Here is a 24791-nt window from a genome sequence, read left to right as displayed (position 1 = left end):
ATAAAAACTTTGTCGATAAAAAATAAGCGCGAAACTTAAATTGATTTGTTTGCCTCGAGGCTCCCAACACATCAACGCCACACTAAGATTCTTATGTCAATGACGGACTCCAACCACTCGTCAGGATCACCAGTTCGATACCCGTGGAGGAGAGAGTATTAATACGTTTGTTTCCGATTTAATTCCAATCTTTTTTACTACCTTTGACGTTTTTGTTCTATCGCATTATCTCCGCGCGTGACTCCTTAAATTCCGCCGAGCTGAGGTCGCATTAGCTACTGTGTTTTCCAAGCAGTAACAACTCGCTGAGATCTCAGATATCCTCTGATGTCCTCATTCATGGCTGAATCTGAGCCTTCGATTAATATTCCTTCCCTCCTTACCTTCGCCGTTGTCTCGTTCTTCGTTTTTCGGTGGTTTTTCTCCTCACGCTCGGCGTCCCAAGATGACAGTAATGCGCACGGAGGGAGAAACCGAGCTCAGACAGTCGATCCAGTACAGCTAGACCATCTAGCTCAAATGTTCCCTCAGCTTACACGGAGAGAACTTATGTGGGATTTACAGCGGAATGGCGGAAGCGTGGCGGCCACAACAGAGCGGATCTTAACGGGAAGAGGATTAGAGACGGTGAGTTGGAATCAATCGCCTAGCCCTGATTGTGTGTCTGCTATGTATACAACCCTGCTAACGTGCGGTTTATCACTCTTCTGTAGCCTCCTCCTACGTTCCAACCTCAGATTCCAGCCACCTCAACACCCACAGTTGAATCCACATCTACGGCCGCAGAGCAGGTAGCAAAACAAGTATCGACCAACCTCATTGCACGATATAACCTTCAGTCCAAGATAGATAATGAATCTACGGAAGGATCTGGAACTGGTACTGTTTCTAGTGATTCCACAATACTTCGACAAGGAAGTGCCTGGTCGCGTGACAAGGAAGAGAGACAGAGACTCATGCAGAAACGACGGGACGAAATGATTCTTACCGCCAGGAGAAAAATGCTAGAGAAAGATAGGGCTGCGAAACAAGAGCAGCAGCAATAGTATCAACATGGAACTCTTCTCTTAATTTCTGTTTCTTTGGTCATGTGTGGACGACTCTCCTTTCATCCTTGTTCACTATCTAGCGGCATCGGAAGCGATCTGTTTAGCCGACTACGGCGTTTGTAGCAACGGATTTGCAATTACACAATGGCTGGAATCTCAACTTAGGAATCAATAAGTTCTTAAGCATGCATGGATATAATTGTCACTCATATGAGCCTTTTTTTATCCAAGAATATGCAGCTGTTGGGTAGCAAAGTAAGAGCTCTGTAAGTCATTTAGAAATACACCGCAAGTCTTGTGAACCGGTGTCCATGAGAATATTGTGTATAAATATCAGGACATATACCCGAGCTTCCTCCTGGGTAGAAAGACCAAAAAGACGTGGGACAAGACCGTTAGGAATGCAATTCCTCCTTTTCTTATTGCCTAGGAAAGGTTCAGTCGGTCAAGGGCCGTTGGGGACTACCTTGCAGTCTTCTTAGCTATGCGTTGGAGCATTTGAGCAACGCTCGCTTGGTATACTCCATGGAGTGTTAGTTTCGAGTCGGCAGGTATGTCGACCCTATGTCATCTACTGCCCAACTAACGTAGACATTAGCTCCGCAATGCTCGGTCACAGCAGTGCTAGTAGTTCATAGGGATGAACCAGTCGTAAGCCGAGTAGCGGAGCTTTACCGCCTCTCCCAGTTGGCTCTGTATCCGGGGAAAAACGTAGAACTGAGTCCAGATACCGTCGGGACTTATAGCTCCACGTCCATTTCATCTTCATAGTCATTTCTTCCACCGTATTGAATATCCTCTCCTTCATCTTCCCCAGCCTGCTCTCTCAAGGTTTCCTCTTTAGAAGCACCTATTTGTCTATGGAAAGTAAGTTAGTGAATTATTTCAGAACTCAAAGAGTTTAACATACCTTAATGCTTCGGCTGCGCCGGAGATAAACCCTCTTGCTTCACCAATTTCCATGGCGCCCACACCTGTCAGCGCTAAACCGTCTCCACCGCCAACAGCAGTGGCATCGATACCTTCCATCAGTTGGCGCATTTTGGACATTCGCACCTCTCGGATATCCCGAAGACAGCGGCGTACTTGGTCGGAATCCTGAATGTCGTCGCTGGCTACATCAAGGAGCATTGTTGCAAACTCAAGCCAGTGGTAAGGCAAGGCGTTCAGGAATTCATTCTGCTCAGCATTTACAGTGTTTTGGAGTAGAAACGGAGGCGACGGAGTATATCTCTTCCCATCCATGTTATAACGAGGTCTGGTACTTCGGTTATTGCCACGGTTATGTTGTCTTGAATCTGTATTGCCATCTTGCGCTGGAGCCATTAAAGTGGGAGGAGGACAGAATTGCTCTGTTCGCATAGTTTCCAGCTCGAGAAGCGAGGTCAGTGACTCCAGGGCAAGCCATGAAGGGGCTAGTATATTGACACGACGTTGGCGTTTGAGCAAGAGAGCAAGCCAGAGTGGTAGTATAGATCGTCGCGGAGGTATCATTGCCTCTGTTGGTCCCTAGCGGGGTTGATTGTCGAGTTAGCGACTGGGTATAGGACAGGCACGGACAGAAAAATTGCTCCACAGGCACCAGGGCCCGATATCTTCATCTATAGATCCTCTGGCTGCCCCAGGAGGTATGCAGTAGTAGGCAGAATTACCGAGCTGATATCGTTGTACCTAGCCGTATTGAAGTAAGGGTCTAACTCACTCCAAGCAATTCTAGCCCCTCTAGACGCTGCCGGGGAACCACAGTCACCATTTCCATTTCGCAGAGAAAGGCGATTTCAGGGGACGTTATCCCCCTCGGTAGCGGGAAAGCCATTGAACGGTCTGGTGTTTCTCCTTGTAAAGCTGCGCAGCTATACAATTGCGCTCTTCGTCGCGTCGTTCTTTGCGGTTGCGATTTTGCGGAGTGACAATTTGATTAGTAATAATTGACTAATATGGCCTCGTCTTTATTTAATGATGTCACGTGAAATTAAACGTCGAAACCTTAAATCTAATATACCAAACACAAAAAAAGGCAAGAGGAAAAGAAAGACAACCAGGGGAGAAGCGTGTTGAGACAAGCATTATGGCATAAGGACAGCCATATCTAACACCATATTGTCGCTGTCGGCTACTTTATGACTCATATTCGTTTCGGCGTCTATGAACACAGAAGAGCATGCATGGAGACGGCTGGACAACATTGAAAATATACCCTTACATCGCAATGGACCATATTATTCCCCATGTGTGCACCATTCTTCTAGCGGCAAGGTTGATGGTCTACTGGCTAGGAAAAATAAATTTTATTCTTCCAGATCCCTATCTAGATGAGGTATTCCATGTGAGGCAGGCACAGGCGTACTGGGACCATCGATGGCAACAATGGGACCCGAAAATCACGACTCCGCCAGGCTTATATCTTGTCTCCTACGCCGTGGCGTCGTTATCGGCTGCTCTCTTTGGGAAACCAGTGGAACTCTCGGCTTCCGTACTGCGGTGCATAAATGGTTTGGTGCTGTTCAATGTTCTACAGTTTACACTGAGAAGGTTCTTTTCACTAAGGCAAGCGCTCATGCTGGAAAAGGGGGAGGTTAGGGTAAGCACTTGGTCAATTAGCCTCAGTGCTTTAAATATATGTCTTTTCCCGCCAATTTTTTTCTTCTCCGGCCTTTATTATACGGATTTGGCTGCCTTACTTGTCGTCTTAGAGGCCTGCAACGTTGATTTGGAGCGGAGTTCTTTCGCGGATGGTCATGGTACTGTTAAAGGCTCTTTACGGATGACTCTGGAATACCTTAGCCTTGTCGTACTTGGATTGGCTGCCCTTGTGTTCCGACAAACAAATATCTTCTGGATTGCGGTGTTCCTGGGAGGCCTACAGGTGGTGAACACTCTACGTTCGAGGTCTACAGAATGCCAATGTTCTGACATGCAGCGTATTGCAAGAGGGAGCTGGGAATTGAACCAACTCTACGACCCTCCTGCCGCTGCCGCGTATACTGAAGGTAATGCTTGCATGCCCATGATGAGCTTAGGTGTTAGATCAATAACTCCATACTAATATATATGCTCTATAAAGACTATCTTAAGGTTGGATTTTCGCTAGCCATTTCCGCTCTAACACATTTATCTGCCGTCCTGGTAGCCCTCCTACCCTATCTTTTCTTTCTTGGATGCTTTGGACTGTTCGTGATTATCAATGGGAGTGTCGTCTTAGGCAAGTACCACTTCAAAATGCGCTCTGCTTTCTATCGCTAACATTTTGTTCATAATTATAGGCCATAAGGAATTTCACAGTGCGGGCTTGCATCTGCCTCAAATGCTCTATATTTGGCCGTATTTTATGTTCTTCTCCTGGCCAATAATTCTATACCCGTGGGCATTACAGGTGTGGAACTATATTGGCCAATCTAACCCCCAGGGCCTGACCCAACTGACCAGCAAACTTCCGCGTCTGGGCATAATGCTAAGTGTCTTGGTGGTTATGACCCTGGTTGTTCACCTGAATACCATTGTACATCCTTTCACATTGGCCGATAATCGACACTATGTGTTTTACGTCTTCCGTCTCTTGCTCCGGCATCCAATGATTAAATACGCCGTGACCCCGGTTTATCTGCTATGTGGATGGGCGACTATCGCCGCGTTTAACATCCCTTCGGCCGATATTCCTGCAGAACAAATTCCCATAACTCCTGCCCAAGACAAAGAAAATGAAGAGTCCAAAAGGGCTCAAAGCAAGGGCCCAATACCCAACAAAACTTCGACGAGGACTAGTTTCGTGCTTATATGGCTAATATCAACCTCGCTGTCCCTTATCACTGCCCCGCTGGTTGAACCGAGATACTTTATCATTCCATGGGTCATTTGGCGACTACACATAGCCCCATTGAGCCGCAAGAGCAAAGACGTCCCAATCCGGTCATCTGTTCTGGAATTTCTTCCGCTACTTACCGAGACAACCTGGTACATGCTCATAAATTTGGGAACAGGATATATGTTTTTGTATAGAGGGTTTGACTGGCCTCAGGAACCAGGGAAAACCCAGCGGTTTATGTGGTAGAGAGAAAAAAAAAAAAAAGTGCTTTAGATTCCGAATCTATGCATTTTTCACCTTAAGACTCCTTTATCCATGCAGGGTATATAAACATAGCCAAATAATCATAATACAAGGATCCTAGTCCTGAACTCATTTGTCTTCTCCATTTGACTTCCGGGTGACAGGCACGTAGACCTTTTCGAATATCTTCTGGATAGGTTTCGCAGCCTGAAAATGTTGTGGTTAGCAGGGTTTCATGGCTACATGTATGGAGTTTAGAAGTGAGGCTGACATCAATGAACCGTTCCAAGTCCTGATCTAGACTGGCGAGATCTTCCTTTCTCTTCTTGTTTTCTGCAATGAGAGCCTGTTTCTTCTTCAAGAGCTCCTGGCGGGCCTGTTCGAGCTTTTCCCTCTCTGCGTGCTCATGGTTAATTCGGGCAATCGTAAGTTCATGTTCGTCCGAGTTTGCATGTTCTGGATGCAGGCTAATGAACTCTTCCACCGGTATCAAGGGCAATGACAGATAGCTATGGCTGTAAAAGGGATTATACTTGTCAGCATATACAGATCGGACCGAAGACAGTACCCGCCTAAAATCACGTACTCGTATGACTCGCATGCGGCTATCTCGCCGCTCAGGTGTCTCTGTTCGTAGTACAGATTCTGAAGCTGCAGGTGCAGTCTGTCTATCTCCTGGCGTGCCTCCGCTGTGGCCTGCTTGGTTGACCTGACATTGAGAATGGCCTCACGGTTGAGTCCACGTAGCTGAGCCAGCAGCGAATAAACGTGTCTCTGCTGCTTGTACGCTTCCTGCAGCGTCTCGTTGGGGTTCGACGAGGGGGTTTGGATCCCTTTTTCCAGCAGGTCGATGAGCTTATGCGCCTCGCTCAAGGTGTCCGAACAAGTTTTCAGGGCGGGGATAAGGGCAGGGTCGGTGACGATCTGCTCGACGGCCATCTTCTGCGACGGAATAACTGCTCTATTATACGCTGGCTTCTCCTCTTTTTCTCCTTCGTCTCGTCCTTTTGAGTGTTTATTGTTTATTTTATTTTTTGGTTGGCGGCTTCGCTCGATATTCACAAGCAAAAAAGAAGAAAAAAAAGCACGAAAGAAATAAAGATTTAAGGCCGTGTATTGAAAGCGGGTGTATTAAATACCGGGTTAACCTTGTCGCCGCGCGTCCCCCCACACACAGCCCACCCAAAAGTGAAACACAAGTGCCGGAAACTTTGGTAATCCCAATACGCACCCGCTTGTCGGCAACGAATGAACTTCACTCGCGACGTCACGCACTTTTTTTTTTTTTCTTATTTGCCTTTCTTTCCTGCTATCACCGAACGGTCGACTTCAACGCAGCCATTCAGCCATCCAATGCCGGCAAAATAGCCCCCGGACCGCGCCAGTGAAAGGACAGCAAGACCGCAGGAGCAAGACTGGGCCGACTGCTGCAACCTCGGATGCATGACCTTGCAGGCTTGCAACCTCCACACCTGCCAAGAGGGCAATTTGCTGCGCTATTCACACATCTCCACCCCGGACAGCGTCCATTCCTCAACGATTTCCCGCGCAGCCCCTCCTCCGTATAAAACCCCCTTACTTGCATCAGGAGTATTTTCTCTCCATCCTTGAGCAGCGCTCAGTGGCCTCTTTATCCGGCAGTCGAGTTCCGAAAGATGATAACAACTTGATCTCACCTAAGCCATCACCTCTCTCACCTCTCAACAAAAACCGAGATTTGAATACCACCACAAGCAGGAATACCTATAAACAACCATCTCAACGCCGAACAGAAGGTCTTGACATTTATTTGCTTGGTATTATTAGCAAGGGACTCTCACGGCCGTGGGAAATGGCCTGCACAACTCCTTCGATTACCATAGAGAGCCGTACTGGTACTCCATCCAGTACGGCCTCAGGATATCTTTCACCTGCCAACGAGTTGACTGGTCTATTGAAAGACCGAAGACGAAGACACTCATTTCACACATCTAGGCGACTATCTTGTGATTATGATGAAGACGCAATTTATCTCAAGGTGGGTGTTCATCGCTTCATTTTTTTTTTTTTTTTTTTTTTTTTCCCCTTTCAGGGGTACCCCATAAAATTTATTCTGACTTTGTTTTTCTTCCCTTGTAACATTTTAGGTCGACTTATTTCTTGCGGAGCTAGAAAGGCGACTACAGTGGTTGGAGGATTACCGGCAATCGCACATACTACAAATCGATTCTGGATTAAGAAGAGCCTACGGCGCTCTGGTAGCGGTTCGGGACTCATGTTCTCATGCCTCTGGAGAGCTGATGGGTGGCGGACGACGTCGAGCCCGTATTGCCGTCGAGACCCTCGAAAGCCGTTACAATGAGGTACTGGCTACCAAGGAAACGCTTGAACAAAAGGCTCAGGCAAGCATGCGATTGATGGAGGACTTTCTCTCCCAGCTAGAAGCGCGTGTTCACAGCGTTCGAGACCGTGGCTTATACGGCGCCATCGATGAAGGACTCCGGGCAGTCGACTCCAGCATAACCCATGCCCGAGTTATGCTTGACGAAGGAATCGAACGTGCAGTCCATGCGAAAATTGCTCTCCGTGAAAGTATCGATAGAGCCATCGCGCTCGCAAAGGAGAAGCGCCTTATCCACTACTCGGACCTCCCCCAGCCATGGAGAGTTAACCCTCACATCCGAAAGGGGTACCGGTTCACAGCATCGAAGATAGAATGTCTCACTTCTGTCTTCTCCTTTTCCAATGAACTGGTCAACATCTGGTCTCACCTCATCGGCCTAATAATCGTTCTCGCTGTGGCCTTTTACTTCTATCCGCTGAGCCCCAACTTCCACCTTAGCACCAAGACAGATGTCACCATTGCATTCATCTTCTTCATTGCTGCCTGCAAATGCCTCGTCTGCAGCACACTATGGCATACTATGAACAGCATAGCTAATCAGCCCCTCATGGAACGCTTTGCCTGTGTTGACTACACCGGTATTTCCTTGCTCGTGGCTGCCTCCATTGTCACCACAGAGTACACTGCATTCTACTGCGAACCATACTCTCGGTGGATCTATATTCTTATGACCTCCACGTTGGGTATCGCTGGCGTTATCCTTCCTTGGCATCCTCGCTTTAACGGCCCTCACATGGCTTGGGCTCGCGTAGCATTCTATGTCACCCTTGCCCTCACTGGCTTTGCACCAATTGTCCAGCTTAGCCTTACTCGCGGTTTGCAATGGTCTCTTTATTTCTACGCTCCCGTGGTAAAGAGTATACTTGTATACTTCTGCGGAGCTTGCATTTACGCCTCGCAGATTCCGGAACGTTGGCACCCCGGATTTTTTGATTACGTTGGCGGCAGTCATAATATCTGGCATGTCGCAGTTTTGGGAGGCATACTCTTTCACTATCTTGCTATGCAGGATCTATTTGCTGGAGCATTTCTGCGGGCAAAGGGCGAATGCCCTTGTCTTACTTCTTAGAAGAAAGATTTCCTTGCCATCATAGACCTCTATTTGCATCTGTCCCGGCTTTTCCTCTTTATTTTTCTTAGTATATTTTTTTTTTATTCTTGACTCTTCTTGTTTCGTCAATGAAATGCCTGATGGAGGACAGGCTTAAGGTCTAGGCTCACTGGATATGATACCAGATCATGTATTGCCTCCGATAATAATTTTAATTAGAGACCATGGAGAGTTCATTTCCCCATTTTTTTTTTTATTCCTTGTATTTCCTGCATGTACATTTCTCTTGTAATTCCGTACAGTTTTCTTAAGTTTCATTCAAGCCGCCATCTCCAAGGCTGCCTGCGCTTCAGTAATTTTATTTCAGTTCAGGGATACTCTATAGAGGCCGGGTTCTGAGAAGGTCGCGGTCAAACCTATACAGATTCTTCCAATACCTTCGCTTTAACGGCATCTGAATCATCAATAGCAGTCCCACGGAGGCTTGCTTCGATCTGCATGATACGCTTTTGTTCTTCATGCGCTTCAGTATCGCCAAAGACACTGTCCATCTCCTCCAACGTCTAGTATGAAAACGGTTAGGTTAGTTGATGTACACAACCTCCGTAAAAAACAAAAAATAATCCATACCTTTCCTCTTGTTTCCGGGACAAATAGATACGTGAAAACAAAGGCAATAAGACAGAATGCGGCAAAGAAGATATATGTTCCCCATCCAATTTTGTCAAGCATGCCAGGGGTTACCAGGCCGATGATACTGTAAAGTGGGAGGGCCGTTAGTGATCAATAGATGCTAAAAAATAGCGTACTGTAAACTCACAAATTGCACATCCACGTGGTTGATGTAGTAATCGAGATAGCCTTTGAACGGATTGAGAGGTGGAAAATCTCAGATGGCAATACCCATCCAATTGGGGCTGATATGTCGTTAGTTACTTACTCCAAGCACTTTTATCATGTTATTTGGATATCAACCTACCAAATGAATAAGAGAAATTGACATCATAGAGGTAGATGAACACAACCCCAACCCATCCAGCGGCGGCATGAGCTTTGAAATTGGAGCCATAGGCACCGATGATAGCGCCGACAATAACCAGTGAAATGAAGGTTCCAGCGGCACCGCACATTAGAAGCATTCGACGCCCTAGCCTATCTATCCAGAATAAAGCTGGAAGAGTGCTAATGCAGTTGATGATTCCATATACACCAGTAGCCAGGAGGGAGGACTGTGAGGGGGTTAGTAGACAGTTTAGGTCGTTTCATGAGATAGAAGCGCACGTACCGTATTCCCATCCAATCCTAATTGCTTGAAAACAGTTGGAGCGTAGTAAATCATAGCTGCAAAACCTCATTAATATCATGTTTAATTGGCCAGTAGCTATAAATAAAAAGAAGCGTACCATTGCACCCCATGAACTGCTGGAAAAACATAATGGAACATCCAATTGCAAGTCGCCTGAACCTAGACCAAGTGCTAAGAAGTGAATAGTACTGTACAGAACGTTAGCATGAGATGGAGAGTTTACGATTTGTTTTTGAGGGAAACCTACTTGTGCAGCGTGCAATTTAACCCCGGACAAGTTTGCAAACTTTTCCTTAGCAAACGTATTTTCAAGAATAACGGATGCTTTGATTTCGAGGAATTCAGTCTCGATAGATGGGTGATCAATAGGTTTCTGTCGTAGTGTTGCAAGTGATTTGCGTCCCTCTTCTTCACGGTCTTTCATAAACAGCCATCTTGGTGAGTCTGGGAAGAAGAGCGTTCCAACTCCTAAAACCAACGCCGGAAGAATCTGAAAGGCCAGTGGAACTCTCCAAGACGCATCTGATTGTCCGTCACAGCCGTTTGGTCCAACATCTTTGTAGGGATCAAAAACGGGCTTCTCGACTGTTCCACCTGTGTACTCTATCCCCGGGGCACATCGAGTACCTCCAATGTAGTTGGTTCCATAATCAAGCCAGTAGCTTACAAGAATGCCAATAGTAATGGATACTAGCCACGATGTCAGTAGCGGGAATTGTTAAATAAAGATTAGATATATAAGACTCACATTGTTGTAATACAACGAGTCCACCTCGAATATCCGGTAGAGACACCTATAGAACGGTGTAAGTTGATTCATGTTCAATTGAGATTGAGGCCGAGATATAACCTACCTCAGATATATATAAAGGCACCACCATAGTCAGTTGTCCCACGGAGAATCCGGCAATGGCACGACCTTCATGAAATCAATATTATCCATATAAGCAGGTGTAATCCGAGGAACCTACCAGCAAAGAGCATCGGAATATTGACTGCTCCGGCCTGAATAGCAGATCCGACGACGAAGACAACAACTGCTGTGATCACACACATCTTTCTACCTATATAATCCGCAAGAGGACCATTTACCAGAGATCCGAACCAAGCCGCTAGAGTTCCTTGTCAGCACTTCTGCTCTAGAATAATTAACCTTGGGCAAATCTAACTTACCCAGAAGTAACGTTGACACAAACCATCCCTTAAAGCCGCTATCATTATAGACGCGAGGGAACTTTGCGCCAAAGGACTCCATGGTGAGGACTCCCGAAACAACTCCCTGATCATAGCCAAAAAGGAAGCCACCGAGGGTTGAAAACTGATATCCGGGATGCCATTGGTTAGAAGACAGGTATAGTTATGGTACAGCAACATATAGCAGGTATCCTCACCAGTGCGACACCAAATATAAACGGGTTTTTCGCAACATTTCCAAACCAACTTGTCTTCTTTGTCTGGTTTATAGACCCAGCGGTCTGTTGACCAGTAACTTCGTCCATGGCAAGGCGGCAGATGAACCCGGAGCGTGAGCAATCGGAATCTGGAGAAAGCTCTGGGGCCCCGGGATGTCTTATATGCTAGGGGGGAATGGAGGCAAGGTAGAATTTTTCCCACTCAAGACGTAGACGCGATTCTCCTCCTACCCTCGGTGCCATACTATGGGCCTTAGGCGTGGGGAGCTGCCCAAGACCTCCACTACCTAGTGAAGAACGGAATAGCTGCAGCTGGAAAGGGTCGCCTGAAAGGAGATACTCCGGCATTATCGCCGAGGAAGTATGCTGGCCACTATCATATATAATTTCAGGAGCGGGTGAGACCCAACGCCATGAAATAAGGGCAAATCTGCGCGGGATGGGGAGAGGTTGCACTCGGTAGTATTGGCTCGGTGGAGATGGATGTCACTCAAGCTTTCGCTCTGCAGAGTGGCGATTGGCTGCTGCATCAAAGGGTCCGTATGTTTAATTTGAAAGGCATACAATTATGTTGCAAAGCTGAAGAGTTAACTACCTATTACCAATTGAAGTTATTGATCGGGCAAGACTGCGTTCGATTGTCCCGCATTTCTATGTATATGGCATCGCGGGATCTATTCTATCAGGAAAGTTGAGACGTTGAAATGGCCGGGGTCTGTGTGGCGTGAGCGTTTATTATACAGCGGGACTTCCAAGGCACAGCGAGGGTAACTTAGAAGTCAACCTAGTGTGGAGCGAAAGGAGAGCCTGCATATGCACGGAGGACTGTAGCATCGAACGGTCTAACCGCCATCGTATTTTCAGCATCAACCTGATCGCACGGGTCCTTGCAATGGCGTGCTCGTTAACAATGCAGAATGCCCTTGCGGGGGGCACAATGATCTCCGGGGGGACAAACCAGAGACAAAATGGGTGCTAAACATTGTATGCCTCTTCTGTTGAGAATTTTAATTTTTGAATTCACTTGGCTGGTCGAGCGTTGAAGGGACTTCCTTTGAAGCCTGGGGCGGTATTCGTTTTCTGAACCGTCCTTGTAGCCAGCATCGATGCATCTTCAGCTTTCGTTGACGGTTGACAATCAATCGGCGATCAAGGTCCATGTTAAGAATTTCAAATCCAGAATCGGGCGAGCTTTGTTCGTCGGCTGTCGTGCTTTCGTCATCCTTTTTAAACTCAGGTATGCCTCCCTGGGGTGTCCATTTGCCCCATATATGGGATACTTCCTCCTTTTCAAAGAAATATACTCTCGTGCCATCCCCTCGAACATAAAAGTTCTCTCCCATCCACCGTCCCTTTTTAAACCGTACCTGTGCAAGGTCGCCCTTTCCATAGTCGCGGAAAAGCACATAGCCTCCAGGCTTCAAAACCTGGTATATATTCGATACTGCGTTATTCCACTCTTCTGGAGCGAGAGCAGAAAAAATGAAAACCATCACGACAACATCCACGGACTCCTTTCCTAAGCCTGGTGGAAGTGAATCTTCACCTGTTGCCGTAACATCCCAAACATCCGCTCGCATATTTTTCTCATTATAATTTTCACTCTTTCGCATAACCTCCACGGCAGTCTTGGAGTAGTCGCAGGCGTGGACCACTAGTTGTTCGTTTTCATTATTCGATAATACAGGGAAAGCTGTGTTGCCCGCCCCGGCTCCGACTTCAAGCACAACCTTTGGGCCTGCATCTGCCGCCGTCACTTCTCCTAGGATTGGGAATTCCTGCTTCAACCACTTGCGATTCTTGAAGAAGTTCCCGGTATTGTTTTTGTAGAATAGGTTCCACCACTTCGCCGGTTGGGAATTAAACCGCTGGCGGTCAAAGTCGGAAACTGGAGAGGCCCGCTGTCTTGCATATTGTAATTCGGCATATTCGTAGTACTCTGGATCAGCCTCTACATGATCCCAGGCATTGAATTCAAAGACATCATCGCCTTCTTCAAGGAACCGTGAGCCGAACTGAAATGGATCCGTTCGTTTCTGATTGTTGGCGGGGTCATGAGACCGATGCGCTGGGACGGGCACAGGCTCGACAAGCTGGGCAACTGCCACATAGTCCTTGCAGTCAGCGTACGCTGATGTAGTTTGTTCCGTCATTGTATATTTATGCACTCAGTCCCTTTGCGAGAATCTTGTGTTGGTATCAAGAAGGAGAATGATAATAATAACTTGCTGGCTGACACAAAAAGAAATCTCGAAATAATTTTGACTTTTTGCGATAAGATTTCCCGTCGATATCGGAATATCGGATTATTAATAGTCCTTAATGCATGGTTCAGCCAATCGGATGTTAGTGAGACTGTGTAACCGCCGACTGATTTTCGGACTATTATTGGCCAATTTCATGAATACGGTACAGTAACGTGTAATACATTACGGGCTATCCCGCTGAGCCGCAGCATCCACGTGACTCAGCCGCAGCCCTCCGCAGTTTCTCCCAGGAACAAACCAACTACTTCTCTCACACTTGTCATCTTCTCCCCTCTGCCAGCCGAGATGCCCTACTGCCGTCACCCAGGGGCTTAGTTTTCGTGGTGAACCAGCCCTAGTCTGGGGTTTGAGGGCATTGCATGCCCTTCCACGCTTCCAACTGTTCTCCCTCCCAACCAGAGTTCTCTAAACGCTGACGACGCTCGTTAACTGCCCCGTTTTGCCCACAGCCTCGCGCGGAACATCATTCCAAATGGCCGCCTTCTTCGCCAGCTTGTGTTCATGTTTTCCCTCGCATAGTAGAAAGGAGGAAAAAGAATCAGATTACTCTTCTCAACCCCACCTTGACGACCAGTCGTCCCAGCCCTCACACCCTTCCAGTTACAACCGGTATCAACCATTCGTTGATGAAAATGACCCGTACCACTCGAGCCAGCCCCTTCCAAGATACACTGCACGTCCTATCAGTATACGGGAAAAGACCCTAGCCATCTCAGGTCGTCGCTCTTTATGCGAACGTGATCACCCTCGAGATGAAAAGAACCAGAACATATACGACCGTCGATCCCCTAGTAATAATGCCGATAATGCTGCAGAAGACGATTCATCCGACGCATCATCGCAGATTTCTTTCCCTACTAGCATAGGAAATACGTCTACGGCTACTGGAGAAACGCCTCCGCCGCCGTATTCTTCTTATTGCTCGTCTCGAGCCCACTCCCAGCGGTCGATGTCGATATCTATCCCCACTAATTATACTGGAACGACAGAAACAGATTCATCTTCGATAATTCCACCTTCTCCTATTGCCACTCCACCGCCTGTTTTCTGTCGCGACCATACAGGTACCTCTCGACGTTCATATGATGGTGCAGGAAAGAGAGATGATTCGACTTTACCCGAATATGAACGGAGTTAACTTGCTGCATCTTCTTGTCTTGTTTTCGATGTTATTATTGTTGGTTATGGTTCTACTTTATTTTTCTTTTTAAAAGGCTGGACAGGAGGGTATAGTGACGAGCATGGATAATATAGCTGCTCACCAGGGAAGGAAATACTCTGCTTAGTTTCAACCTGGAGATTTGCTTTCCTCCAGGCCCAAGAGTTATGACGAAAGAAAAGCCAGATTTGTCGACTTTTGTTGTTACATATTGAGATATATAGAAATGCTGGACATTCTTGTTCTCATTCAGAAGTAATGCTATTTATTCCCGAGTCTTCCATTAAAAAAGGAACAAGCCGAACAGTGATAGCTCTCTACAATTTTAACCGAAAAAGGAAAATGTTAAAACACCAGCAATGCTCCGTGAAATGAACAGGAAAAGAAAAATATAACTATATATATCGACAAATAGTATACTTTACTAGAAGATAATAAAACATCAGCGGATTTGAAAGAACATCGATAGTCAGGAATTGTAGGACAACAGTAACAGGACTGAAATGAGGAATGAGAACACCATATCGCTAAATGCCTGCTAGAAGCCCCGGTTCCCCTTAAACTCGAAAATATGTTTCCTTTCGCCGAATAAAAGAAATAACCCACTTTGCAAGGAGGTGAAAGACAGACACAGAGAGTCGTTAGGAAAAAAAGTAGAAAGCAACTTGGCATAACAAATGAAATGAAAAAGAAAGTGCTAGTACCTCCGGCGGTCATTGATGACGAAGGCAACTAGTTGCTGGAAGATCTGAGAAGATGGCTAAAATCGGTAAATGGATAGGATGTGATAGTATATGATACATGGCAATGCCGCGAATGGTTTGCTGTACCACGAGACGTGATGAGAAGTTGAAGTCGAGAGTGAAGTGGCACAAGATTAAGCATCATCACCCAGAATTTCAGTATGTTCTGACCCACTACCGGCCGGACCGTTGTCATCGTCATCATAAGTGGCAGTATGCTGAGAAGCACCTGGCTGGGCTGGAGGGTGACTATTGGTGGCCCCGTCCAGCTGAGTTAGCGGAGGAGGCGCTTCACCAACGGCCTCCGTCGGCTGCTCAGACATGTGAACGGGCTCCCCAGTATGGTATACTTGACTGAAAAACTGCCCTGCATACCCGGCAACTTCGTTTGCAAGGTTGCGTTCGAGAGCAACTTCAAACATCTCCAGGTCGCGTTTCTGTTTCTCATCTCGTCTTGCACGTTCCTCCTCGAGTCGGCGACAAGTACCATCCTGCTCCTTGGTCACATAACAGTTTGGACAGAGGTAGTTCAAGTCACAATACGAGCAAGTGCATGGCGGATTCTCGTCGACGCAATCTTGGCAAACGTGGACAGAGCAAGATGTACATTCGCTCAGTACGCTTGTACAACGCTGACGGTGATCTCCGGCAGCTCGGAACTGTGGGCAGAAGAACGACTGGCAGCCAAGCCATTTACGCGACTGTGGTGCTGCCTCAAAGTAAACAGAGGCGGGTGTAGAAGAACGGGTATGGTTGTTAGAAGTCGAGGAAGAGGCAGGGTCGGCATTTTGATTGTCAGTGGCATTCATAGCTGCCGTCGCTGGAATTGAAGAATTTGTTTCGTTTGGCAGAGGGTTACTGCTGCTTGAAGCACCGCCATGGCTCTGTTCAGGGGGAGCAAGTCTCAAAGGCGCATACGAGGCCGAGGTAGACAAGGCAGGCCTGGCAGGAGAAGTTGCCGAAGCAGCGGACGAGGCAGGTGTCCGTCCATCCCCAATAGCAAGTTTTTCAAGCAGAAGGTCTCGATAACCACATATTCGAAGACGCAACCCCCGTAAATCGTGTTCCATGCACAAGGGCTTTGAACAACTCTTACAATGGACCTTCCATTGGGGGGAATCAAAACAGTCCTGACACAAATTGCGCGGGCAACTTGAAACTTGACAACTTGATGGGCCTAGGAGCCAACGCATCATCTCAGTGTGACCTTCGGCAAGAGTGTAGTCAGGCTTCTTCGGGTCTCCATATGCATACTTTGGGAAATTTTTGCTCCATTCATTCGATGAGTACTCCGGATCTTCCCACCCTTGCCCACGGGGAAGAGGAGCCGCCCGTACCCTGTCAACTTCACGGCCAGCGACTCCAAGCGTTATTCCACCACCGCCAGTGAACATGGGTTCAGTGCAGCACCAGTGTAGCTTCAGGTTTGGGTAAACGGGAGAGTTGGCCATTCCATTCTGGTTGTTGACCGTATTAGGACCAATTGCTTGCTGATAAGGCTCCTGCATCGCACATGGGGATATGGTGGCTCCTGGAGCCCACCAGAATGTCTCTCCGGCCGATTCACCAACAGATGCTGTCTTTCTCCTTGGGTAGGGTGTATCATATGCACAACTGTAACAGAGAGTTTTCCGGCATCCAACACAATGCATCAAGACGCTGCATTGCTCACATCTCTCATGTATCTTTTCAAGACAAGCATCACACTTTATGTCGTCCACGAATCGTTTGTGACTACTGCGTAGGTGAGTTGGGACTGTCTTTCCCTCTCCGTATTTCTGGGCACCAGGAGTCCCCAGAGGTTCGCCAGAATGGCCAGTTTCATCATGTTCCCATAGGCGGCCGTCTCGTTTCGGAGGCTCATTGCTGTCACCAGATGCGCCAATCCAGTTTTTGGACCTCCATAGCCGGTCGAACACAACCCACACTTCAGGACTGCCTTGTGGTACCCTCATAGCCACATAACCCCGTCTTCGAAAACAACGTCCAGCGGGAGTAGTACACCAAGCGGTATCGGTCCATATACCAAGTTTATGGCAAAGATTGACAAGCTCATGTGTTGGTTCTGAGTCCGAGTCTCTTCTAAGCAGAGACGAGGTTAGGTACGGGCGTCTCCTATGGTGGCGACAACGGTAGGTGTAGAGGCTTTTGATAGCAAGACGTTTCACTTTTGACGAAGGGCCGAGCGGATTTGTAGTTTCTGTATCATATTGAAGCCCAAACATGGTCAAGTAAGGAATGATATGATATTTCAGAGACACATTTTTGCATCCTCGGACAGAGATGTGCTCGAGCGTATCCCTGCGTGCGCTAAGGACGATCGAAATGAGGTTCTGACCCGATACAGCAGTGTTATCCAGGTCCAGACTGCGAAGAGAAGGGCTAAAGGGTACGATGACATGAAGTAGTAATTGGTCGAGTGCGTAGGGTCGGGACTGGCGCTGGTTTCCCTGCGAGTCTGTGGCTCCAACCAGCGGGCGAACCTGCGTGCTGGAAGGCAAAAGGAGTCGGAATGAGAGATACTGCCATGCTGTCGGATATGATTTGAGGAAAGACCGGAGATATGACGAAGTGTGGTAGAGTTGAAGGATAGATTCAGTCGGGGTCTGTAGGAGGAACGATTCGAGGATGGGCGGATGGGTCGAGAGAACGCGTTCGAACGTAGAGAGCTGCGAGTGCCTCGCCATCGGCCGCTGCTCTCCTTCTTCGCCTTCGCTGAATATGAGATCTGGGGACGTAGCAGCCGGCATCCTTGGGCTCATCTCGTTGGGCGAGGATCCACCGGGGCCGAAGATACAGGCCATCCTGGAATCAGTAGCACTGAGAATTCGATCTGGTAAGACGGCGACGGGAAGACGAGAGGTAGCTGGGCATCATAAGACGAAGACGGTGGAGGGCTGCTGCTGGGCAGAAGTGAGGCGTGCGTTCGTATGGCTGGATGGTCGCGTTGACACATCGATGGCGAGCTGGGGAGATTATGTCTTCCTCCTTTTCCAGGCCGGGCCTGAGGCACAGCCTGCGAGCAGGACCGTCGGTCAGTCAGTCAGTCAGTCAGTCAGTCCACCGCGGGCCCGGAGGCAATTCGCATCGCAGGGCAGCACCACCCCCGACTCCCTGGTCCAGTGTAGCGAGCTGACGGGTCCGCTGGCGATGGGCTTGCTGTCGCTTCGTCGAGCTGGCGATTGTTTGTTGCCTTCGCTGGCGGCCGTCGATGTTTTCTCGCCGCCTCTTAAGAGCAAAGTGTCACGTGGATAGACAGCAGCGCAGTGAAGGCGAAGGAAGAAGGGCCTTTTCGAGCGCTTTTGCTGAGCAAAGACGGAGCAGTTTTATTATTTATGCGCTTAGCGTTTTAATCGTCCGGGACAGGGGGCGTACGGGGAGTCCCTGGCATCGCGGTCCTGGGAGTGGGTTGCTGCGTGCTGAGGCTGCGCGGCCTTGCGGGTTCAACCAACCAACTAACTAGTTAAATAGTCAACTAACTACTACGAAGAGAGCCGTGGTCATTAACTAATTGACACTGGCTGTCTGGCCACAGGGCGGAACGCGGCGAGATGCAGACTCCCACAGTACGGAGGATACCTACAAAAAAGAGGGCATGGGTGTTGGAGGTGGAGGGAAAGCCCCCAGGAGAAAATAGGGGGGATATCTCTTTTGGCCAAATATATTCTGTCTAAGGCTAACTAGTTACCGCCGTTCTTGATTGTCGCCAATTCTATACCCTCGAGCAATTCCCGAGAGGCCTTCAACAACGGCACTCCCCTTGAGACCACCGTCCTGGGTGTTGTCGTCCTCATATTCAACGACAAAATCACTACCCAGCCCTCTCCATGATCTGTTGGACTTTAAAAACTCGGCACCAGGGGAGACAACACCGCCGATGGTGGCAACGTCTGAGTTGAATCGTTTTGCGAGAGATCTCGAAGCACCAGCAGCAGCTTGTTGCTCATGAGCAGCGTTGGGCAAGGCAGCCGAATGTGAAGAGCCTGAATACGCCTGCATGGGTCGGGAATTCGAGGTTGAAACGTATCGGCCCGTTCGGAAATCGAAATCAGGGGGAGCTGACTCTGGCTCAGAAAAAGTTTCGTCTTCATTCTCTCCTGCATGATTGAGTGTATCTGTTTCAGCCTCAGTTTCAGCCTTCGCCGGAGATGAGATAGGACTATCAGTTTTCTGTTTTGGCGCAGCACTCTGCTCGAAGTTGAGTAGGGACTGGTAGTCACTGCTCCACGCTCCGGTCCATATCCGCTCACTGTCACTTTGAAGTGCGAGTTCCAGCTCATATGGCGTAATGACCGGTCTCCAAAACTCTCTGCTATCCACAAGCGAGCTTTCCCAGCATCCAATGATGACCCATCCTTCTATCTCGCTGAAATTGGCTACTTTTGCCACATTGAGCTTTCCAACAACAAAGAGGTAGCTCTTCTTCCCTGCTGCCGCAATGAGCCTCTGAACATGCTGCACGATGTGGAGGTAATTCTTCACACTGAGGGTATTCACAAGAATGCCAAAGATCGGTGCGGTATTGAGGGACGTCAGGATGGCATATCGACGACGAAGAGAAACCGCAGTAGATGCTAGTAATGCCTTACTTCCAGAGCCAGACTTACCACTAGCTCCAGAATCAGCTGGGTATATCCGGATTGCGGCAACACGGGAAGAGAGAGTTAGAAGCAAAGAGGTTGGCGGATCAGAGATATGGAAGAGCTGCCAGTCGTTTAATGACTCCTCTCCAGCCTCCACTGATGGCGGAATCGTCCGGTTAGGAATCGGGGAGGAAGGGTTATGCACCACTTGGGTCGCAAAAATATTGGTATACCCCTTTTGCTGTGTGAGTATTTTTGCTATCTCCTCAACATGTGCGGTATATGTTACATCCGCGGCAATGACGACTTTCTCTTCATGGTCTGGGTATGATTCCTCAAAGGCCTGGATGACTTCATCATGCTCGAGTGGCCTACACGTAAATATATATATCACAGGTAGCCTCGCAGTTGGTGAGAGGCATGATCTTCCATAATGTACTACAACATCTGCGTCGACATGCTCTGCCGCAACTTCGTCCACACAGCAGGTTCCGTACGAGGTGTCTGCCAGTATATATAGCTTGGGCGTACAATCTTCAGATTTTTTGTCCAGATTCAACTCCTGGTCCATAGTATTGGTCACGTCTTCTACGTCTTTGTCATCTCCTTCCACGCCGTTGGTGTTGTGTCTTTTCTTCTGGCTATCATTGTCATGGGAACTGAGGCCGCGGCTTAAGAGCTGGAAAACTCGCGGCGCATCAGGTAGCATGTCATCTGGGAATTGGAGGGCTATTCTCTGCCATTTCCCCTCTTTTATCTCCCTGATCGTCCGCTCAATGTCGTAAGTAATGCGGAATTCCTCGTCCGATAAATTCTGGCCGATAGGTTGGTTGACTGCTGTCGGTTCGGTTTCCTCTAGAATCCGCGAGTCTGGCGTCGATAGGACTGGCGCAACCTTCAGCGCTTCCGTCATCTTCGCGCTTCTCTGCTGCCAGGTGAAATCTCCGTTTTCTTCTTCTTCTTCTTATTATTATTCTACCTTTTCTTTTCCGTCCTTTGGTGGGATAAAGAAAATGTACAAAGGTTTCTCTTATCGCCACGTGACGTCCCCGCCATCTGATAACTAAGGCCTATAAAAAGGAGGCTTGAAAAATCACCCCCTTTTGCTCTCCAGGTTTGAGCTTTGTTGTTTACCCTCTCATATACCTAGTTATACCCAAGCTGTGGAAAGGATATTTCTTTGGAATTACATCATTTTCTCTAGGACTTATTACCTGAGTCTCAGTTGAGATAGTTTCCCATTTCACACGTCACTTGCCCCAGAGGTGGACAAATCCAAGGGACATTGCATCTAGGATGTAAAAGAGAGACTATACTGGACCTCTGGATGGATGAGTGTTGTATTGGTCATAGCAGCGTCAAGTCAAATGACGCTCGTATCGACAACTATAGGTCAGCTCGAGCTTCCTCCCCTGCCCAAACCCTCCTCAGGAGCTCTCTAATTGCATCCTTTTTAACTTCACGGGGGTTACAGTAGACATTCCTCATGGCTATCTCTGCAGCCTTGTCAATATCCTCTTCCTTCATACCAAACTCTCTTGCGCCCCTTTTTACCTGTAGCTTTTGCATTAGAACATTTAGGCCTCGAATTGCATCACCTTGGCTACCAGGGAGCAGCTCTGCCAAAGTAGTCATCGCTTCGGGGGTGTTCGGAGAGTTATATGCAACTGCATGAGGAAGGACAGCGGTATGTGTCTCTGCATGCGGCAGGTTAAAACTACCACCAAGTGCATGGCATAGTTTGTGATGCAAGGCCATTCCAACACTTCCCAGGCATGAACCACATAACCAAGCGCCGTAGAGGGCATCTGATCGTGCAGATTTAGATTGGGGGTTCGCCACAATGTCTGGTAAGGCTGTAGAGAGGCTTCTTATGCCTTCTCGCGCCAGGAGGTTGACGATTGGGTTTCCGTTGTGAGCATATAATGCCTCCACTAGTTCAATCAGCACCAAGGAATATGTAACAAAGATAAAGATATTTGAATAAATAAACTCCCGCACCAGGGTTAATTACCTGCATGGGCAATGGCATTCATGCCACTTGTAGCACTCAGGCTGGCCGGCATCGACATTGTCAGGTCGACATCATATATGACTGCTGCTGGGAGGATTTTGGGGTCTGTCCTGGTAGACTTTACACCGTCATGCGTTTCTCCGAGTATTGGAGTCATCTCACTGCCTGAATATGTTGTTGGAACGCATAGATGCGGCAGCCCAGTCCGGAGGCTGATTGCCTTCCCCAGCCCGATGACACTCCCACCACCGATGGATACAATGCCATCAGCACCGTGTTCCTTTGCATATGCAAGAGCTTTCTCAGTGACATGCGTGGGGACATGCATTACAGCACCGTCAAACGCTCCAGCTACTTTGCCCTGGAGCTGCCTTCTCACATCGTCCACTAGCTTCTCTTGCCGAAGGGTATACAGAAGCAGTGGGGAGTTCACGCCTAGCCGTTCAATTTCTGCAGACAGCTGTTTTATGGTCCCGGTGCCGAAAAGAACATGAGCAGGGTGCGCATTGTATTCGAATGGTTTCATTATATGTGTTTTTGAGGCTCGAGAGGTTGATAGCCAGACGTTCGAGTGGCCAAGGAGTTGTATGTGTGCCCCTGTAGCGGAAAACTTGACGTCGTATAGCCATTTGTCAGTCTACATCCCGGCATATAATCAGCCACTGGATTGACGGCTTTGTACCTACGGTAGAGGTATTGTAGGCTTATACTATCGCGTTTACTTGCCTGAGAGGCATCGCAGCCCACTTCATCACCTCGATAGAGATAGCGGTTAAAGCCCTCTATGCCCCTGAATACAAATATCCTGACATTCATGGTTATTGTACAATTGGTAGATTTGGGCAACGTTGACTCTATCCAAGGTCAAGCGCGCTGTGGGCAAATACCAGCATATCCAAAACTCTACATCACGTAGAGTGACATCAAGACTTATGTAGTAGCGGGAGAGCGAGTCACAGAGAAATCAATCGAGGTCCTTGAAGGCCATTACATGCTGGCCACCAGTTCGATCTTTACCCTTGCCTCGCTTCCGCTTCCTTCTTCTCTTTTCTTCTTTCTCCTCTTCCTCACTCTCTGCCGCCGACTCCTTGTCGCTATCATCGTCGTCATCATCATCATCACTATCCTCCAGGTGCCTTTTTGATGGCGCCCAGTTATCCTTCCCTTTCCCGGTTGTCTCTGGTGCCTCATGCCACACCTTGACTATTGAGCCGCCACTGCTGACCATCCTGCCACAAACATCGAACCCCAGACCCGCGACACCTTCAACTTCGTCATGCCTGGTCTCAGAAATGATGTTGTTACTGCCCAATTGAATGAATTTCAGGCGTCCATCACTCAGCCCAGCAACGACAACCTTGCCGTTGCTTACCTCGTCGGGAGCTTTGGTAAGAACCTCTAGACTCTCACCGCCGAGTGGTGACTTGTCTACGATGATTCTCTCATCCTGGTCATCCCACACTCCTTTTTCCCAAAGCGTTATAACTCCACTACCTCCTCCAACTACCAGTTTCTCCCCCTTGCTAGTACCTCCAGCTTTCAGACCGGTGACGTAGGTTGAACTGATCAATTCCTCGCCCTGGTCTTCACTGCGGACCATGACCCCCCGCCGAAGGTCTGTGACTGCAATTGTGGTCCCTCCCGTCGTTATCCACTGCTTGCTGAACCCTGACGTACTCATCTCAGATGGCGGTAACGGAGTAAGGGAGGATATGTAGTCATCATGGGGGTAGTGCGTTTGTTCTGGCCGAGCAGACACTTCTGTTGATGGGCTTCGGAGATCAAATATATGAAGTGCGCTGGAATCGGTTGCAAGAAGGAGTGTCTGGGGAGAGAGGGCATGCAGCAGACAGGGACTGTCTGTATCATGAAAAGTCCTAGTAATCAAATATCGTCAACATAAAAAAATATAGCACATATACCAGGACATGCCCCGTACTTATCCCTAGGCATTGGGACCGCAAATTTGGTCACGACCCGACCAGTCTCTGAGTTCGCGGCCTTTACCCAGCCATCTGTGCCAGCGGAGTAGAGTATATCTCCATCAATGCCAAATGTCAAGCTCCGGCAGCTGCCTTTGTGTCTCCTTGTCTGCCAAACGGTGTCGATATGCCCTAGCCCATTTTTCTTCTCCCCTGGCTCAGTCTCATGTTCGGCAGGTAGCTTGAAGGTCTCGACATGGCCAGAGGAAAGGCCTACAGAGACAATTGGCTCTGTAGGATGAATGGCCTGGGTGAATATATCCGCCGGTAGGGGGTAACTGCAAACGGTGTCGAACATTTCGGCCACAGTGCTGGATATAGTGCACGCGAGGGAGAAAAGGCGGGATTAAGGCGGTTATATTGTCACTGCATTCTAAGCTGGTGTGTTTCTAGTCCAATTGATCCAGCCGATTTCCTTTCTGTATTTTCTTCGCAATATTGTTGAGCTGTAACTTGGATGCGCAGCTAGCTAACTGACCAGATATTCAAATATTCCCGCCAAGCCACATATAGATCTAACTACGGGCGAACAGTTCAAAGGCCTTCACTCCTGGACTTCTGTTACAACTATACATGATTAAAATCTGCCATAGAGCCCTCTAAATATCTTCGAAGTCTGCTCAGAGTCTCTTTTCCCCGTTGTCTTCTTCTGCAGCGTTGGCATTTCATCGTTTTTTGTGTCGCGAGCGAAGGAGGCATGTCTTAGTCAGCACTGCCCGTCCTGTAGCTTCGTCGTCCATCCAAACTCCAACATCTCGACCTCCTCTGCCCCTTGATAGCTGATAGCCTGGTCAAAC

The 24791-nt window shown here is 48.2% G+C and overlaps 12 protein-coding genes across 12 annotated transcripts; 4 read left to right on the top strand and 8 right to left on the bottom strand.

Moving 5' to 3' along the window:
* Window positions 1-327: 327 nt before the first annotated feature.
* Window positions 328-1046, top strand: TRV_02222 (uncharacterized protein; the record flags this gene model as incomplete). The annotated part of the gene is made up of 2 exons (XM_003023601.1): window positions 328-627; window positions 714-1046. The coding sequence occupies 2 exons, from the start codon at window positions 328-330 to the stop codon at window positions 1044-1046; spliced, it is 633 nt and encodes a 210-aa protein (XP_003023647.1).
* A 743-nt stretch (window positions 1047-1789) lies between these two features.
* Window positions 1790-2543, bottom strand: TRV_02221 (uncharacterized protein; the record flags this gene model as incomplete). Its single annotated transcript, XM_003023600.1, has 2 exons — window positions 1790-1907; window positions 1960-2543. The coding sequence occupies 2 exons, from the start codon at window positions 2541-2543 to the stop codon at window positions 1790-1792; spliced, it is 702 nt and encodes a 233-aa protein (XP_003023646.1).
* A 667-nt stretch (window positions 2544-3210) lies between these two features.
* TRV_02220 (glucosyltransferase (Die2), putative) lies at window positions 3211-4095 on the top strand (the record flags this gene model as incomplete). The annotated part of the gene is made up of 1 exon (XM_003023599.1): window positions 3211-4095. One exon carries the CDS (start codon window positions 3211-3213, stop codon window positions 4093-4095), a length of 885 nt encoding a protein of 294 aa, XP_003023645.1.
* Window positions 4096-5149: 1054 nt separating this feature from the next.
* Window positions 5150-6033, bottom strand: TRV_02219 (uncharacterized protein; the record flags this gene model as incomplete). Its single annotated transcript, XM_003023598.1, has 2 exons — window positions 5150-5609; window positions 5681-6033. The coding sequence occupies 2 exons, from the start codon at window positions 6031-6033 to the stop codon at window positions 5150-5152; spliced, it is 813 nt and encodes a 270-aa protein (XP_003023644.1).
* Window positions 6034-6533: 500 nt separating this feature from the next.
* TRV_02218 (uncharacterized protein) lies at window positions 6534-8546 on the top strand (the record flags this gene model as incomplete). The annotated part of the gene is made up of 3 exons (XM_003023597.1): window positions 6534-6656; window positions 6683-7111; window positions 7221-8546. 3 exons carry the CDS (start codon window positions 6534-6536, stop codon window positions 8544-8546), a joined length of 1878 nt encoding a protein of 625 aa, XP_003023643.1.
* Window positions 8547-8944: 398 nt separating this feature from the next.
* TRV_02217 (MFS monosaccharide transporter, putative) lies at window positions 8945-11333 on the bottom strand (the record flags this gene model as incomplete). Its single annotated transcript, XM_003023596.1, has 10 exons — window positions 8945-9091; window positions 9159-9285; window positions 9349-9445; window positions 9508-9757; window positions 9932-10524; window positions 10583-10628; window positions 10689-10753; window positions 10806-10898; window positions 11008-11152; window positions 11226-11333. The coding sequence occupies 10 exons, from the start codon at window positions 11331-11333 to the stop codon at window positions 8945-8947; spliced, it is 1671 nt and encodes a 556-aa protein (XP_003023642.1).
* Window positions 11334-12253: 920 nt separating this feature from the next.
* Window positions 12254-13399, bottom strand: TRV_02216 (uncharacterized protein; the record flags this gene model as incomplete). The annotated part of the gene is made up of 1 exon (XM_003023595.1): window positions 12254-13399. The coding sequence occupies one exon, from the start codon at window positions 13397-13399 to the stop codon at window positions 12254-12256; it is 1146 nt and encodes a 381-aa protein (XP_003023641.1).
* Window positions 13400-13985: 586 nt separating this feature from the next.
* On the top strand, window positions 13986-14651 carry TRV_02215 (uncharacterized protein; the record flags this gene model as incomplete). The annotated part of the gene is made up of 1 exon (XM_003023594.1): window positions 13986-14651. One exon carries the CDS (start codon window positions 13986-13988, stop codon window positions 14649-14651), a length of 666 nt encoding a protein of 221 aa, XP_003023640.1.
* An 898-nt stretch (window positions 14652-15549) lies between these two features.
* On the bottom strand, window positions 15550-18219 carry TRV_02214 (uncharacterized protein; the record flags this gene model as incomplete). The annotated part of the gene is made up of 1 exon (XM_003023593.1): window positions 15550-18219. One exon carries the CDS (start codon window positions 18217-18219, stop codon window positions 15550-15552), a length of 2670 nt encoding a protein of 889 aa, XP_003023639.1.
* Window positions 18220-19099: 880 nt separating this feature from the next.
* TRV_02213 (uncharacterized protein) lies at window positions 19100-20911 on the bottom strand (the record flags this gene model as incomplete). The annotated part of the gene is made up of 1 exon (XM_003023592.1): window positions 19100-20911. One exon carries the CDS (start codon window positions 20909-20911, stop codon window positions 19100-19102), a length of 1812 nt encoding a protein of 603 aa, XP_003023638.1.
* A 473-nt stretch (window positions 20912-21384) lies between these two features.
* Window positions 21385-22538, bottom strand: TRV_02212 (uncharacterized protein; the record flags this gene model as incomplete). Its single annotated transcript, XM_003023591.1, has 2 exons — window positions 21385-21932; window positions 22013-22538. The coding sequence occupies 2 exons, from the start codon at window positions 22536-22538 to the stop codon at window positions 21385-21387; spliced, it is 1074 nt and encodes a 357-aa protein (XP_003023637.1).
* Window positions 22539-22976: 438 nt separating this feature from the next.
* On the bottom strand, window positions 22977-24292 carry TRV_02211 (uncharacterized protein; the record flags this gene model as incomplete). Its single annotated transcript, XM_003023590.1, has 2 exons — window positions 22977-23889; window positions 23952-24292. 2 exons carry the CDS (start codon window positions 24290-24292, stop codon window positions 22977-22979), a joined length of 1254 nt encoding a protein of 417 aa, XP_003023636.1.
* Window positions 24293-24791: the final 499 nt, after the last annotated feature.

Source organism: Trichophyton verrucosum (assembly GCF_000151505.1).
Source record: "Trichophyton verrucosum HKI 0517 chromosome Unknown contig00203_1.f1.exp, whole genome shotgun sequence".
NCBI classification, from domain to species: domain Eukaryota; kingdom Fungi; phylum Ascomycota; class Eurotiomycetes; order Onygenales; family Arthrodermataceae; genus Trichophyton; species Trichophyton verrucosum.
The sequence above is the reverse complement of the archived record's forward strand: the minus strand, read 5'-3'. Positions and strand labels throughout refer to the sequence as shown.